Source organism: Eulemur rufifrons, chromosome 7 (genome assembly GCF_041146395.1).
Source record: "Eulemur rufifrons isolate Redbay chromosome 7, OSU_ERuf_1, whole genome shotgun sequence".
NCBI lineage: Eukaryota > Metazoa > Chordata > Mammalia > Primates > Lemuridae > Eulemur > Eulemur rufifrons.
The window spans coordinates 154,932,830-154,945,887 of record NC_090989.1 but is presented as its reverse complement, the minus strand read 5'-3'; the positions used below and the strand labels follow the sequence as shown (position 1 = coordinate 154,945,887).

General features: G+C 51.2%; 1 protein-coding gene across 3 annotated transcripts in view; it reads right to left on the bottom strand.

The window, feature by feature from the left end:
• Positions 1–220: 220 nt before the first annotated feature.
• SEMA3F (semaphorin 3F) overlaps positions 221–13,058 on the bottom strand; it is a 35,126-nt gene continuing 22,288 nt past the window's right edge. For all 3 annotated transcript variants that reach the window (XM_069475741.1, XM_069475739.1, XM_069475740.1), the window contains 12 exons: positions 6,471–6,590; positions 6,127–6,266; positions 5,893–6,007; positions 5,673–5,742; positions 5,369–5,513; positions 4,181–4,403; positions 3,482–3,570; positions 3,323–3,364; positions 2,983–3,140; positions 2,705–2,772; positions 2,317–2,450; positions 221–1,637 (listed from right to left, as the gene is read on the bottom strand). In XM_069475741.1, coding sequence (XP_069331842.1) covers positions 1,227–1,637; positions 2,317–2,450; positions 2,705–2,772; positions 2,983–3,140; positions 3,323–3,364; positions 3,482–3,570; positions 4,181–4,403; positions 5,369–5,513; positions 5,673–5,742; positions 5,893–6,007; positions 6,127–6,266; positions 6,471–6,590 — 1,715 coding nt within the window. In that variant the 3' untranslated portion in view covers positions 221–1,226. The remainder of the gene's footprint in view (positions 1,638–2,316; positions 2,451–2,704; positions 2,773–2,982; positions 3,141–3,322; positions 3,365–3,481; positions 3,571–4,180; positions 4,404–5,368; positions 5,514–5,672; positions 5,743–5,892; positions 6,008–6,126; positions 6,267–6,470; positions 6,591–13,058) is intronic.

Here is a 13,058-nt window from a genome sequence, read left to right as displayed (position 1 = left end):
GGGGGAATCTGTCCAGGTGTGAGACTGTTTCATGTGAGCCACTTTCAGCCTTCCGGCTCGATCCATCCTCCCTCCGCCATTGAGAGTGGGCCCTGGGGGTCTCTGTAACCCTTTATGCTGCCCTGGCATTTGGCGCAGTGCAGGAGCCCGGGTTTGTCAAAACAAACATGGTTTCTACATATTGGGTTTATTTACTGTGGGGCCAATCCACTCCCTCCCAGCCCACCTGTATCCCCTTGCCCCGCCAGGGATGGCTCTAAACTCCCACGCACCCCACCAAGGAGAGAAGCCAGTCTAGTCCCAGAGCCAGTGTTTATTAGCAAGATGGAACGCAAGGGCAGCTGTGGCCTGGGCAGCAGAGGGCTGCCAGGAGCCCCCCATGTACCCAACTGCCCCCCAGAGCTATTTACACCCATCACCTGAAGTGGTGGGCAGAAGGGAGCCCTGGGGAGCCCCTGCAGGCCCCAGGCCTCCACCGTTGGCCCCCTCTTCTCTCAGGGCAGGGGGTTTCCCTCCGCTCTGCCTGCACCTGGCCCCTCTGCTGTTCTCCCAGCCTCTGAGTCAAGGAAAAGCTTAGGAGGTAGAGTGGGGCGTCCCTGCCCTGGCCAGGCAGGGAGGGGAGAAGGGGCTGAAGGTGCTGCCCCACCCAGGCAGGACTCCTCTTCTCCTGTCCCCAATAAATAGAGAATAAATACCTGGGAAGGGGCTGGCCTTGACTGAGTGCCCCCAGCCCAGGCAGGGGCCAGCATCCTGTGACGGCCCCTTCTTCCCTTCTCTGAGTGCACCCGAGCCCCACCCCAGTCTCCAAAGCAGTCCTGGCATCCACGTCTATGCCACAGCACGGTTGACAGCATTCATCAGCAAAGGTGTACAGTCCATGCCCCATCCAAATAGGGCTGCTCCCTCCCCGCGTCCTGTAGATCTTGGTGGTGACCTTCAAGCAAGCAGACTTCCAGCTGAGTCTGGGAATTGTGTGGTCCTGGCCTGGCCCTGCCAACTGGCTGGGCCTGGTTAGGCAGGCTCTATTTTCTGCCATCTCTGACCAGCATGGGTTGAAGTTTTGGATGACGCTGCCACTGAGGCAGGCTGTATTCAACCCACCAATAAATACTGTCTTTGCAGGGCAGGGTGTGTATAGAATATAGATATTTTATATATATATATATCTTTTATATTAAAAGGGACGAGGGCTAGGCCGGCCCTTTGCAGGGCTTAGGAGGCTGGCCTCATGTATCTGGAGGGTGGTGCCGGCGGTTCCGGGGCTTTTTCTGGTCCTGGGGCTCTGGAGGCCTGGGTGCCCCTGGAGCCTCCCTGGGGCTGGGGGGCACATGACGCCAGTAACCCTGGCAGTACTGGTGGATGAGGCCCACTTCTGGCTGGGCCAGCAGCTGGGCCAGCTCCTGGTAAGGAGGCGTGGGGGCGCCTGCGCCGGGGGGTGGTGGGGCGCTCACAGCCAGAGGTGGGAAGAGCGCAGCATGGACGGCGTCCCGGCCCAGTACATGCAGCTGCACCCGTGTGACGACGTGCTTGAAGTTGTTCTCAGTGGCGGTGCAGGAGTAGAGGCCGCGATCACCGAGCTGCAGGGCTCGAAGCAACAGGCCCTGCTCTGTGCGCAGGAAGCGGTCCTCCGCACGAATCTGCAGGGGCGGGGAGTGGGGGCTCAGGGGTCCGTGACCACTCTCCCGCCCTAGCCAGCCCCCAGATCAGACCACCTCTGTGAGCATTCCATGTAGAGGCACCTCTGTGGGACTTCCATGTACCAGGAGAAGCCCACATGAAGTGTCCCTATAACGAGAGAGATCTGAATAAGGCATTCACCCACGTTTCCATTTCAGGAGGGATGACCATAGGGGGTTCTGTACAATGAGAAGATTTTGGAGCACACACAGAATTTCCATGTAATGAGAATACCAAATTGGAACACCTGTATAGAATTCCCACGTAAAGAGGGACACCTGTAAGGCATTTCCATAAACGAGGGCCCCGCAGGATTGCCATGTACCGGGGCTCGCCCACATGATGTTTCTGGGCAGGGAGGGACGCCCTCCGTGGGGTGTGGTGTGGCGTTTTCATGTAACGAGGCACGCCCATAACACACCTATAAGCAGTTTGCATCCACTGAGGCCTGTCTCACAGTTTCCACGTGACTAGTTTCACTCCAGTGATTTACACGGAGGGAAGGGAGCCTGCAAGGGGTTTCATAGCATGAGGGCTGCCCCGGATTGGCGCCTCTACTACATTTCACCCATGTGGAATTTCTACAGTACGAGGGACTCCGGCATCTGTGGTGTGGGACTGCAGGGCACAGGAGCTCACCTCTCGGCGCCGGTCCCCAGGATCTCGCTGGAACAGCCACTTAATGGTGGCCTGGGGTGAGCGGGGCTGGCACTCGAGGAAGGCTGCGCTGCCTGCCACGCCGTACTGCACAGACTCCACGGCGTTCTTGTTGGCTGCAGACCAAGAGGGGCCGAGTGAACGCAGCATCACCTCTGGGCAGCCCGCTGGCAGGTGCCTGGCAGGCACGGAGGGAGGCAGGGCTGTGCCGATGGGCATCCATTCCTTGAGGGGGTGACCATTTCCAAAACCCCAAGCCCCCTCAGCCCCCAACCAGCCATCTGAGAATCCTTTCGGTGGCGGGCCCTGTGCGCAGCTACATGGGTCGGTCGCACAGGACTCTGCAGTGGGTGAGGCCCAGCACACTCACCGTTGGAGTTGAACCCACGGCACTGCCTGATGGGGTTTCCGTGCCGGACGTCCTGCCGGCGGCTCCGCCTGGGTGAGGATAGCTCCTGAAGGAGTGCTCCCAGGAAGCTTGCCCCCCAGGTCCCTGTATCCCCAAAATGCAGGGCAGGGCCCTATGTCCCCAGGGCAGTGATATCTCACCCTTAGCCTCCCCCAGGGTAATATCACATCCACCTCTAACCCCCCAGGACAGGGCCCTAGGTCTGGCGGCTAAAATCCCAAGGGCCCAGGGGTCCACACCTCTTGGAGGATGCTGTGTAGCGGGAGCAGGCCTGGCCATCCCAGGCACAGTAGGGGTCCCGGGCGAGGCAGCAGTCGGCACAGGCAGCCCCATACGCCTGGCAGCGGTGCAGGCTCAGATGTGTGACACCCACGGCTGAGGCCACGTACAGTTGTTGCTGGGGCAGGGGCAGGAGCTTGTCAGTTTCCTTTCCGCAGCCAGCCCCCGTCAGTAGCCAGTTGGGCTAGGCTCTTTTACTTCCCTGTTCCATGCCTCAGTTTCCCCAGTCCTGTGCCAAGGGCATGGCCTCAAGGGGATGTAGGCCCCATCCCACCTTGGCCCACCCTGCCAAAGACTCACCCTCTTGGAAGAAATGGTCATGGTCTTGACAGGTGCTGGGTCCTAAAAGAACGTAAAGATCAGCCTGGGACCCCAAGGACCACCTCCCTGCTCTGACCTAGAGGTGTAAGGTCAGGGGCTGGGACCGGGGAGAACAGGACTGGGTGGTGTCACACCCACCTTGAAGACCTCCACCTCCTCCAGCATGAGCTCCTCCATCTCCTGGTCATCTTTGGGCAGCACAATGACCTTCTGCACTGTCCCGCGGTCTGGAACGGGCCGGGCAGGGCCTCAGTGGGGCTGGGGATGCTGGGGAAGGGGCACCAGCCTCAGCCCCTTCCCCCACCAGGGCCCAAACCCCCCTAGGGCAGAACAGCAGGAGCTCTGTGCCGAGGTTGAAGGGTTTCCCCAGGATGAGGGCAGAGGAGAGTGGCCCAGGACAAAGGGGGGTCATGGCCAGGATCTGGCCCCGGCCCTGACCCTCATTTTGGGCCCTGCTGAGAACAGGACACTGGGGCATTCCCATGTTGGGGGCTGCTGGAACTGTGGTGGGCGCACTTGGGTGTGTGAGTACACGTGACCTTGTGCGTCAGCATTTGGACCCATGTATCCTGGAGGTGTGTACATCTCCACCCCTTTCCTGCCATACATGCCCACTGTCCCTGCGCTCCCGGCCCCTGGGGATGGGGAAAGAATGGGGTTCCCCATTCCTAGCCCCAGCTATCCCAGCAATAGGGAGAAGGCTCCAGGGGTAAGAATGACAGAGTTGGCCCTGAAGAGCCTGTAGCAACCCCTAGCAAGGTGGGTCCCAGCCCCTTGGATCTGCACCCCCCGCCCAGTGGGCCCAGCATGGGAGGGGCCGGGAGCAGCAGCGGGTACCTGTGCCCAGGAAAAGCACCTCATAGCGCCCGTCAGCTGCGTCCACCTGGTCCACAGCCACAGTGGTGAGACGGTAGGGAGCACCCGTGCGGACCACCAGGGGCCGCCGCTGCAGAGGGTACACGGCCTGGTACATGAGTGGGTGGCTGCGCATGAAGTTGATCACTTCATCGGGATAGTCCTTAGTGGACTTCATGGAGGGTGTGAAGGTTCCACCAGGGCACTGCAGGTAGGTGACGAGTGTCAGTCCCAGGCTGCCTGGGAGGGCCATGCTGGATCCCCAGTTTCAGGAGAAGCCTCTGTACTGTCTGTCCCCACCACCTCTCCCTGCTCCTCCCCTCCCAACCCCCTCTCTAGGCTTCTGCCCCACCCCTGACCCCTCTGCAAGTCCTGCTCTGGCCGAGGTCCCAAGGTCCCATGTGGCCAAATCCCATGGCTACCTCCCTGGCCTCAAGTACCATGACCTTGTGGCAGCATTTGACAGAGGTGACCACTCCCTTCCACGTCCTCTCCCCACCCTGTGTCTCCTTCCTCTCTGGCTGCTCTCTCTCCTAGCACATCAGGCACTCTGCCCGCTCCCTGAGGCTGCTCTCTCCGCCCGGGGCTCAGACTGCTCCCCACCCACCAGCTTGACTCCAGGTTACCTACCTCTGGGGGGTTAACCTTCCCTGACCCCTCCCGAGACCAGCTCCCCCATCCCAGTCCTGACCACATGGAGTCAGAACTGCATGTGACTCTCCTGCTTAGACTCCTGCGGTAGCCCATGTCACACCAAGGGAAAGTGAAACCCCCCTCATGGCTGCAGAGACCCCGCAGGCCTGGCCTCTGCCCACCCCCACCTGCTTGCCTGCTGTTTGCCAGCTAAGCTGACCTCCAGTCTGCCTCCACTTTGCCTACAAGACTCTTCCCTCCAACCCTCAGCTCCCAAACATCCCCTCAGAGGGCCCTCCACGAGCAGCCCGCCACACCCAGCCCTCCGTCCTTGTCTCAGGATCCCAGCTCGGTCCCTCTGCAGCCGGATGCTGTGTGTGAGTGGCGGGTTCATGCGTCACACATGTTCGTGTGCCCACCTCCCCCGCTGCCTGTGAGCTCGGTAAGGGTCAGGCCCATGTCTGCAAAGGAAGGGCCCGACCCAAAGTAGGCCTCTAAGGAGAGGAAGAGGAGAGTGAGGGGGAGTGGGGTCCTTACCGTGCCGGGGCGTGGGTAGGGCATCTTCCCTGAGAAGGGCATCCACTGGTAGTTGGGGCCCTCCTTGTGGGCAAAGGGCCCGTTGAAGACCATGCGAATGTCAGCCATGGAGTACACGCACACGGCAGAGCCTCGGAACACGGAGCTGCGTGCAGGGGAGGCTGCTGCTATGGGCCGGGCAGGTCCTTGACCCAGGGCCCCTCCCCCGCTTGCCCCCACCCCACAGCTCAGGCCGGGGTCCTCCCCAAGTCACAACCCCCAATCCAGCCCCACCCTACCACTACTAGCCCCGCCCCAGCCTCACCCCGAGGAGGTAAAGACGGCGTAAATGACAGGGTTCCTCACATCCTGGGTCTGCTGGACAAACACGTCCTCTGGGGACAGAGGGAGAAGGTCCTGGGAGGGTGCCTTAGGCAGGAGGCCCAGGGCCCTGCCCACTCCTGCCAGCGGAGGAAGCCCCCCAAAGGCACCCTGACTGCCCATCCAACCCCCGCCCCTCCCACTGCAGCCTGCTGGGCACTCACGGAGCTCGTCGAAGTGAGTCTCGATGCCGTCCTCGCCGGGCACGGAGCAGACAAGCCGCGCCTTCAGGAACGTGCTCCATTTGTTGACCAGGCAGCAGTGACCACCATCGTCGTTCTGGAGGTAGGGGCAGGAGGCCGGGTCAGATCAGCCAGTCGACCCCAAGACCCAGCTGGCGCAGGGCTGACAGGGCCAGGACTGGCCGGAGAGGGGCGGCGTGGGGCCCCGACGCGTACCAGGCAGATGCGTCCGATGCGGGCATACACAGCCGGGCTCTGCGGCGCCTCCGCCGACCGCTCGCGGAAGAAAAAGTAGAGCTTGTCGTCATTGCGCTCCGCACTGTCAGGGATGAGCTCCGCGTGGATGAACGAAGGGTCTGCAGGTGAGCAGGGGTCAGCTGGCTGAGCCGCCACCCTGACGGCGCCCCCTTCCCCAGTGCAACCCCTTGCCAGGTACACAAACAGCCCCAACTCTTCTCCAGAAAAGAAACTACTGCTGTTTGGCTAGTCACAGGCTGAAGATTCCCCCAGGTGTGCTTCCGTATGCTCTGGCCACATCCCAGTCACACCCCTGCACTCACCATTGAGCCACCGGGAGTTGTACTGATCCGTGCGCATGGCCGTCTGCTTTCCGAGCGTGCGGAAGATGGCTGCATCAGTGCCCATGAAGTCGATGTACACGCCCGCATAGAGCTCCTCATCTGTGGGCGGCCCAGTGGGTCAGTCAGGGAGGCCGCCCTTCGCCAGGGGCAGGGCACAGCACAAATGATCTCTTGTGCAGGGTCCTGTCTCCCCCTCAAGCTACCCAGGGCATGGTCGCATCTCCAGTAAGGTGCTGGTCAGTGATTAATGACTGGCTCTGGGAGGGTTGGGATTAGTAGCAATTGGCTTGGATCAGGAGCAATAGCCAATCCCTGTGGTGTAAATGCTGCCAGCATGGCTGATTTCAGGCTGCCAACCTGAGGTCACTGAAAGCAAAGTTGGGAAGAGCTGCCAACACCACGGTATAGTATTTCTGCCCCACAGATACGATAGATGTGCATAACCTCAAGAGCATAGATAACAAAAGTGTAGCAAAATAATGGGGAAGTACAGGCACACCTTGTTTTACTGCGCCTCGCTTTATTGTGCTTTGCAGATACTGTGTTTTTTTTTTCAAAATGAGGGTCTGGGCAACCTGACTTGAGCAAATCTATTGGCACCATTTTTCAACAGCATGTGCTCACTTCATGTCTCTGTGGCACTTTGATAATTCTCACACTATTTCAAACTTTTTCATTATTATTATATCTGTTACGGTGATCTGTGATCAGTGATCTTTGGTGTTACTACTGCAATTGTTTTGGGGTGCCACAAACTGCACCCATATAAGACAACAAACTTCATAAATGTGTGACTGCTTCACTGGCCACCATTCCCCCATCTCCCTCTCCTTGGGCCTCCCTATTCCATGAGACATGTCAATATTGAAATTAGGCCAATTAATAACCCTATAATGGTCTCTAAGTGTTCAAGTGAAAGGAAGAGTCACAGATCTCTCACTTTAAATCAAAAACTAGAAATGATTAAGCTTAGTGAGGAAGGCACGTCAAAAGCTGAGACAGGCCAAAAGCTAGGTCTCTTGCACCAGTTAGCCAAGTTGTGAATGCAGGTTCTTGAAGGAAATGAAAAGTGCTACTCCAGTGAACCCACAAATGATACGGGGGCCAAACAGCCTTATTGCTGCTATGGAGAAAGTTTGGTGGTCTGGATAGAAGATCGAACCAGCCACAATATTGCCTTAGCCCAAAGCCTAATCCAAACCAAAGCCCTAACTCTCTTCAATTCTGTGAAGGCTGAGCGAGATGAAGAAGCTATAGAAGAAAAGTGGAAGCTAGCAGAGGTTGGTTCATGAGGTTGATGGAAAGAAGCCATCTCCATAGCATAAAAGTGCAAGGTGTAGCAGCAAGTGCTGACGGAGAAGCTGCAGCAAGTTATCCAGAAAATGGGGTGGGGAACATGTGGCCTTCTGGGTTCTTAAGTGTGGCCTTTTGATTGAATCCGAATTTTACAGAACAAATCCCTTTATTTTTAGTAATACATTTTTGTTTGTCTTTTATATTCTTATTTTATTTTATTTATTTATTTATTTATTTTTGAGACAGAGTCTCACTCTGTTGCCCGGGCTAGAGTGCCGTGGCATCAGCCTAGCTCACAGCAACCTCAAACTCCTGGGCTCAAGCGATCCTCCTGCCTCAGCCTCCCGAGTAGCTGGGACTACAGGCATGCGCCACCATGCCTGGCTAATTTTTTCTATATATATTTTTGGTTGTCCATATAATTTCTGTCTATCTTTTTAGTAGAGATGGGGTCTCGCTCTTGCTCAGGCTGGTCTCGAACTCCTGAACTCAAACGATCCACCCGCCTCGGCCTCCCAGAGTGCTAGGATTACAGGCGTGAGCCAGCGCGCCCGGCCTTATTTTATTTTTTAAATGAACATATAATTAAAATATCAAAGAATGAAATAATTTTCAGTGAGTTAATCCTCCCAGAATAATTGGCACAGTTAGAACATTAGTCAGCCATAAGGGCTAAATTCACAGCTGCTGCGTTCATGATTTAGTTCTAACTTCCCCGGCCTGACTGGCGCCGCTACTGCACGAGGCTGGTTGGCGAGAGTTTATGGGGGTCGAGCACACTAGTCTGTTATCAGCTTTTGACAAAGGTGCACTGTGTTTCTGTTTGAAGTGGAATTTGTGAATAGTTGCACACTTTGACAGAATTTTTTAATTCTGTCTGCTTAACAGCCCATCATGTCAAAGAAGACAAAGAGAACACTGAAGGTTTTTTTTTTGTTTTTTTTTTTTTGAGACAGGGTCTCACTCTGTTGTCCAGGCTAGAGTGCAGTGGCATGATTATAGCTCACTGCAACCTCAAACTCCTGGGCTCAAGCGATCCTCCTGCCTCAGCCTCCCAAGTAGCTGGGACTACAGGCTCACACGGCTATGCCTGACTAATTTTTCTATTTTTAGTAAAGACAGGGTCTTGCTCTTGCTCAGGCTGGTCTTGAACTTCTGAGCTCAAGCACTCCTCCTGCCTCGGCCTCCCAGAGTGCTAGGATTACAGGCATGAGCCACTGCACCTGGCCAAAAACAGATTTTTTAATGAGAATTGGGAATTGCAATATTATCTTATTTCTGCTAAAGATAAGATGATTTGCTTGCTTTGTGATACTGCAATATCAAAATTTAAGAAATTCAACGCTCATCAGCATTATAACACCCATAAGGACCACAGATATTTTAAATTAGAGGGAGAGGCATGAAAGGTTGTATTGCAGAAATTAAAAGATGAAAAGCAAAAGCAAAGACAATTCTTTCAAGTAGTGATAAGACTTGGAAATAATGCCACTGAAGCAACTTATAAAGTAGTTTATATACTTGAGAAGAAAGGGAAGCCATTCAGTGATATGGAAATTGTGAAAGAATGCATTGTTGAAGTTGTAAGATGCTTAGACTGGATAATGTTTCAAAGTATAAACTGCCTCTTTCAAGGAGAACCATAACTGATCAGCAGCATGAATTAGCCTTCAACTTAACAGAACTTCATGCAATACTTCAAAAGGAAAACATATATTAATCAATTGTATTGGATGAATCAACTGATACTACAGACGCAATATAGGTTTTATACTTCATTTGGGTCATAACAGAAGATTTTCTTTGCTACAAAGAGTTACTCACTTTGGGCACTCTTGCAAAGAAAACACAGGGAATAGCTACCTTCAACAACTTTCAAGACAAATGTTGTGAAGTTGAGCTGAATTTGGAAAATTTAGTGAGCATATGTACAGACAGACGATGCACCGTCCATGACAGGAAAACATGAAGGGTTTATTGCACAGATAAAAAAAGTATTAACAGATACAGATGCTCTCATTTCTTTTCATTGTATCTTGCATCAGCAAAATCTCTGTGCTAAAGCTACTATTTTAAGTGACACTTTGCAACAAGTTATAAGTACTGTTAACTATATTCATGCAAATGCAACACAGCATCATCAGTTTCATAACATGCTAAAGTTGAAGGAAGACACACTCAGTGTGGATTTGCTAAATCATTCTAAAGTGGGTTGGCTATCATAGGAACAGCTATTAACTAAAATTTTATCTCTGCAAGAATAGTTACTTTTTTTTTTTTTTTTGAGACAGAGTCTCACTCTGTTGCCCGGGCTAGAGTGAGTGCCGTGGCGTCAGTCTAGCTCACAGCAACCTCAAACTCCTGGGCTTAAGCGATCCTACTGCCTCAGCCTCCCGAGTAGCTGGGACTACAGGCATGCGCCACCATGCCCGGCTAATTTTTTTGTATATATATATTTTAGTTGTCCATATAATTTCTTTCTATTTTTAGTAGAGACGGGGTCTCACTCTTGCTCAGGCTGGTCTCGAACTCCTGACCTTGAGCAATCCACCCGCCTCGGCCTCCCAGAGTGCTAGGATTACAGGCGTGAGCCACCGCGCCCGGCCAATAGTTACATTTTTATGAAGAAGGGAATCAGCAATGTGACTTACGGAAAGAAGATTTCTATAGGAATATAGCATTTCTGTTGCATTTTCTGTTCAGCTTTTGACATTTTGATATCACGTCAAATCAAAATGACTTGAATATTTCTTTGCAAGGTAAAACTAAGTCTATATATGATATGTGGCAAAAAAATCCAAGCTTTTCAGAAAAAACTATCTTTTTCAAAACACTTCTTCAAAAGGAAATTTTGGATGAACACTTTCCCCAGTTAGCAAAGGTCATTGACAAGCAGGATGAAAAATTCAAATCATTTGAAGAATACACAGCTGTTATAGACCTATTAATTGGAGAATAAAACGAAAAGTTCACCGACTTTGAGAATCATGGGATCACACTCAAATTAGCATTTCAGCCTCACCTAGTTGATATCACCAAGGCCACCTAACGAGCTAAAGAGATAGAATTGATTGAGCTCTCAGTAGATGACATTTTAAAGTCATTGTTTGATGCTAAGAAAGATCCAGTTGAAACATGGAAAAATGCGGTAGAATACCCATGCCTTCAGCAACATGCCCCCAAAATGCTTTCTTGCTTTTCAACCACTTATTGCTGCGAATCTACATTCTCCTACCTAACCCAAATCAAGACACCCTTAAACACCCTTAAAGTCACAAATGACTAATAACCATCTAGAACATCAACTGAAATCAGACCTCCATGCTGAAACCAAATATTCAAATGCTTTCCAACAAAAAGCAGACATAACAAAGTCATTAAAAGGTTAGTTAACTTTAAAATTAACAAATAGTTTTCATTTTTTTAAATTATTAAGTACATAGTAGTTAGATTTTTACAACATAATGTACATTTTTAAGTATATCTAATTGAAGTTTCTTGAATGTGGCTTTATTTGATTACAGCTAAACTAATGTGGCCTTCCAGCATGAAAAGTTTCCCCACTCCTGATCCAGAACATCTAGCTAAGATCATTGATGAAGATGGCCACTCTAAGCAACAGGTTTTCTCTTTCTTTCTTTCTTTTTTTTTTTTTTTTTTTAGACAGAGCCTCACTCTGTTGCCCGGGCTAGAGTGCTGTGGCGTCAGCCTAGCACACAACAACCTCAAACTTCTGGACTCAAGCGATCCTCCTGCCTCAGCCTCCTGAGTAGCTGGGACTACAGGCATACGCCACCATGCCTGGCTAATTTTTCTATATATTTTTAGTTGTCCAGCTGATTTCTTTCTATTTTTTTTTTAGTAGAGACGGGGTCTTGCTCTTGCTCAGGCTGGTCTTGAACTCCTGAGCTCAAACGATCCGCCCGCCTCGGCCTCACAGAGTGCTAGGATTACAGGCATGAGCCAACATGCCCGGCCTAAGCAATAGATTTTCAATGTAGATAATATTGGAATAAAATGCCATCTGCGACTTTCATAGCTAGAGAGGAGACGTCGATGCCTGGCTTCAAAGTTTCAAAAGACAGGCTGACTCTCTTGTTAGGGGCCAGTGCAGCTGGTTACTTTAAGTTGAAGCCAATGCTCATTTACCATTCTGAAAATCCTAGGGCCCTTAAGAATTATGCCAAATCTATTATGCCTATACTCTATAAATAGAACAACAAAGCTTGGATATCTACACATCTGTTTACAGCATGGTTTACTGAATATTTTAATTCTACTGTCGAGAACTGCTCAGAAAGAAAGATTCCTTTCAAAATGTAACTGCTCATTAACAATGCACCTGGTCACCCCAAGAGCTGTGATGGAGATGTACAAGGAGATGAATGTTGTTTTCATGCCTATTAACACAACGTCCATTCTGTAGCCCATGGATCATGGAGTAATTTCAACTTTCGAGTCTTATTACTGAAGAAATACATTTCCTAAGGCTATAGCTGTTATAGATTGTGATTCCTTTGATGGATGTGGGCAAAGAAAATTGAAAACTTTCTGGAAAGGAATCACCATTCTAGATGCCACTAAGAACAGTCATGATTCATGAGAGGAGGTCAAAATAGCAATGTTACAGGAGTTTGGAAGAAGTGGATTCCAACCCTTATGACTTTGAGAGGTTCAAGACTTCCATGGAAGAAGTATCACCAGATGGGGTGGAAATAGCAAGAGAACTAGAAGTGGAGCCTGAAGATGTGACTGAATTGCTGCCATCATGACAAAACTTGAATGGATGAGAAGTTGCTTCTTATGAATGAGCAAAGAAAGTGGTTTTTTGAAATGGAACCTGCCACTGGTGAAGATGTCATGGACATTGTTGAAATGAAAACCAAAGATTTAGAATATTACACAAACATGGTAGATAAAGCAGCAGCATGGTTTGAGAGGACTGACTCTAATTTTGAAAGAAGTTCTACTATGGGTCAAGTGCTATCAAACAGCATTGCATGCTAGAGAAATCTTTCATGAAAGGAAGAGTCAATCAATGCGGCAATCTTCACTGTTGTCTTATTTTAAGAAATCACCATAGCTACCCAGCCTCCAGCAACCGCCACGATGATCAGTCAGCAGCCATCAACACTGAGGCAAGACCCTCCACCAGCAAAAGAGCATGGCCTGCTGAAGGCTCAGATGATCGCTAGCATTTTTTAGCAATAAGGTAATTTTTATTAAGGTATGTGCATTTTTAGACATAATGCTACTGTACACTTCATAGAG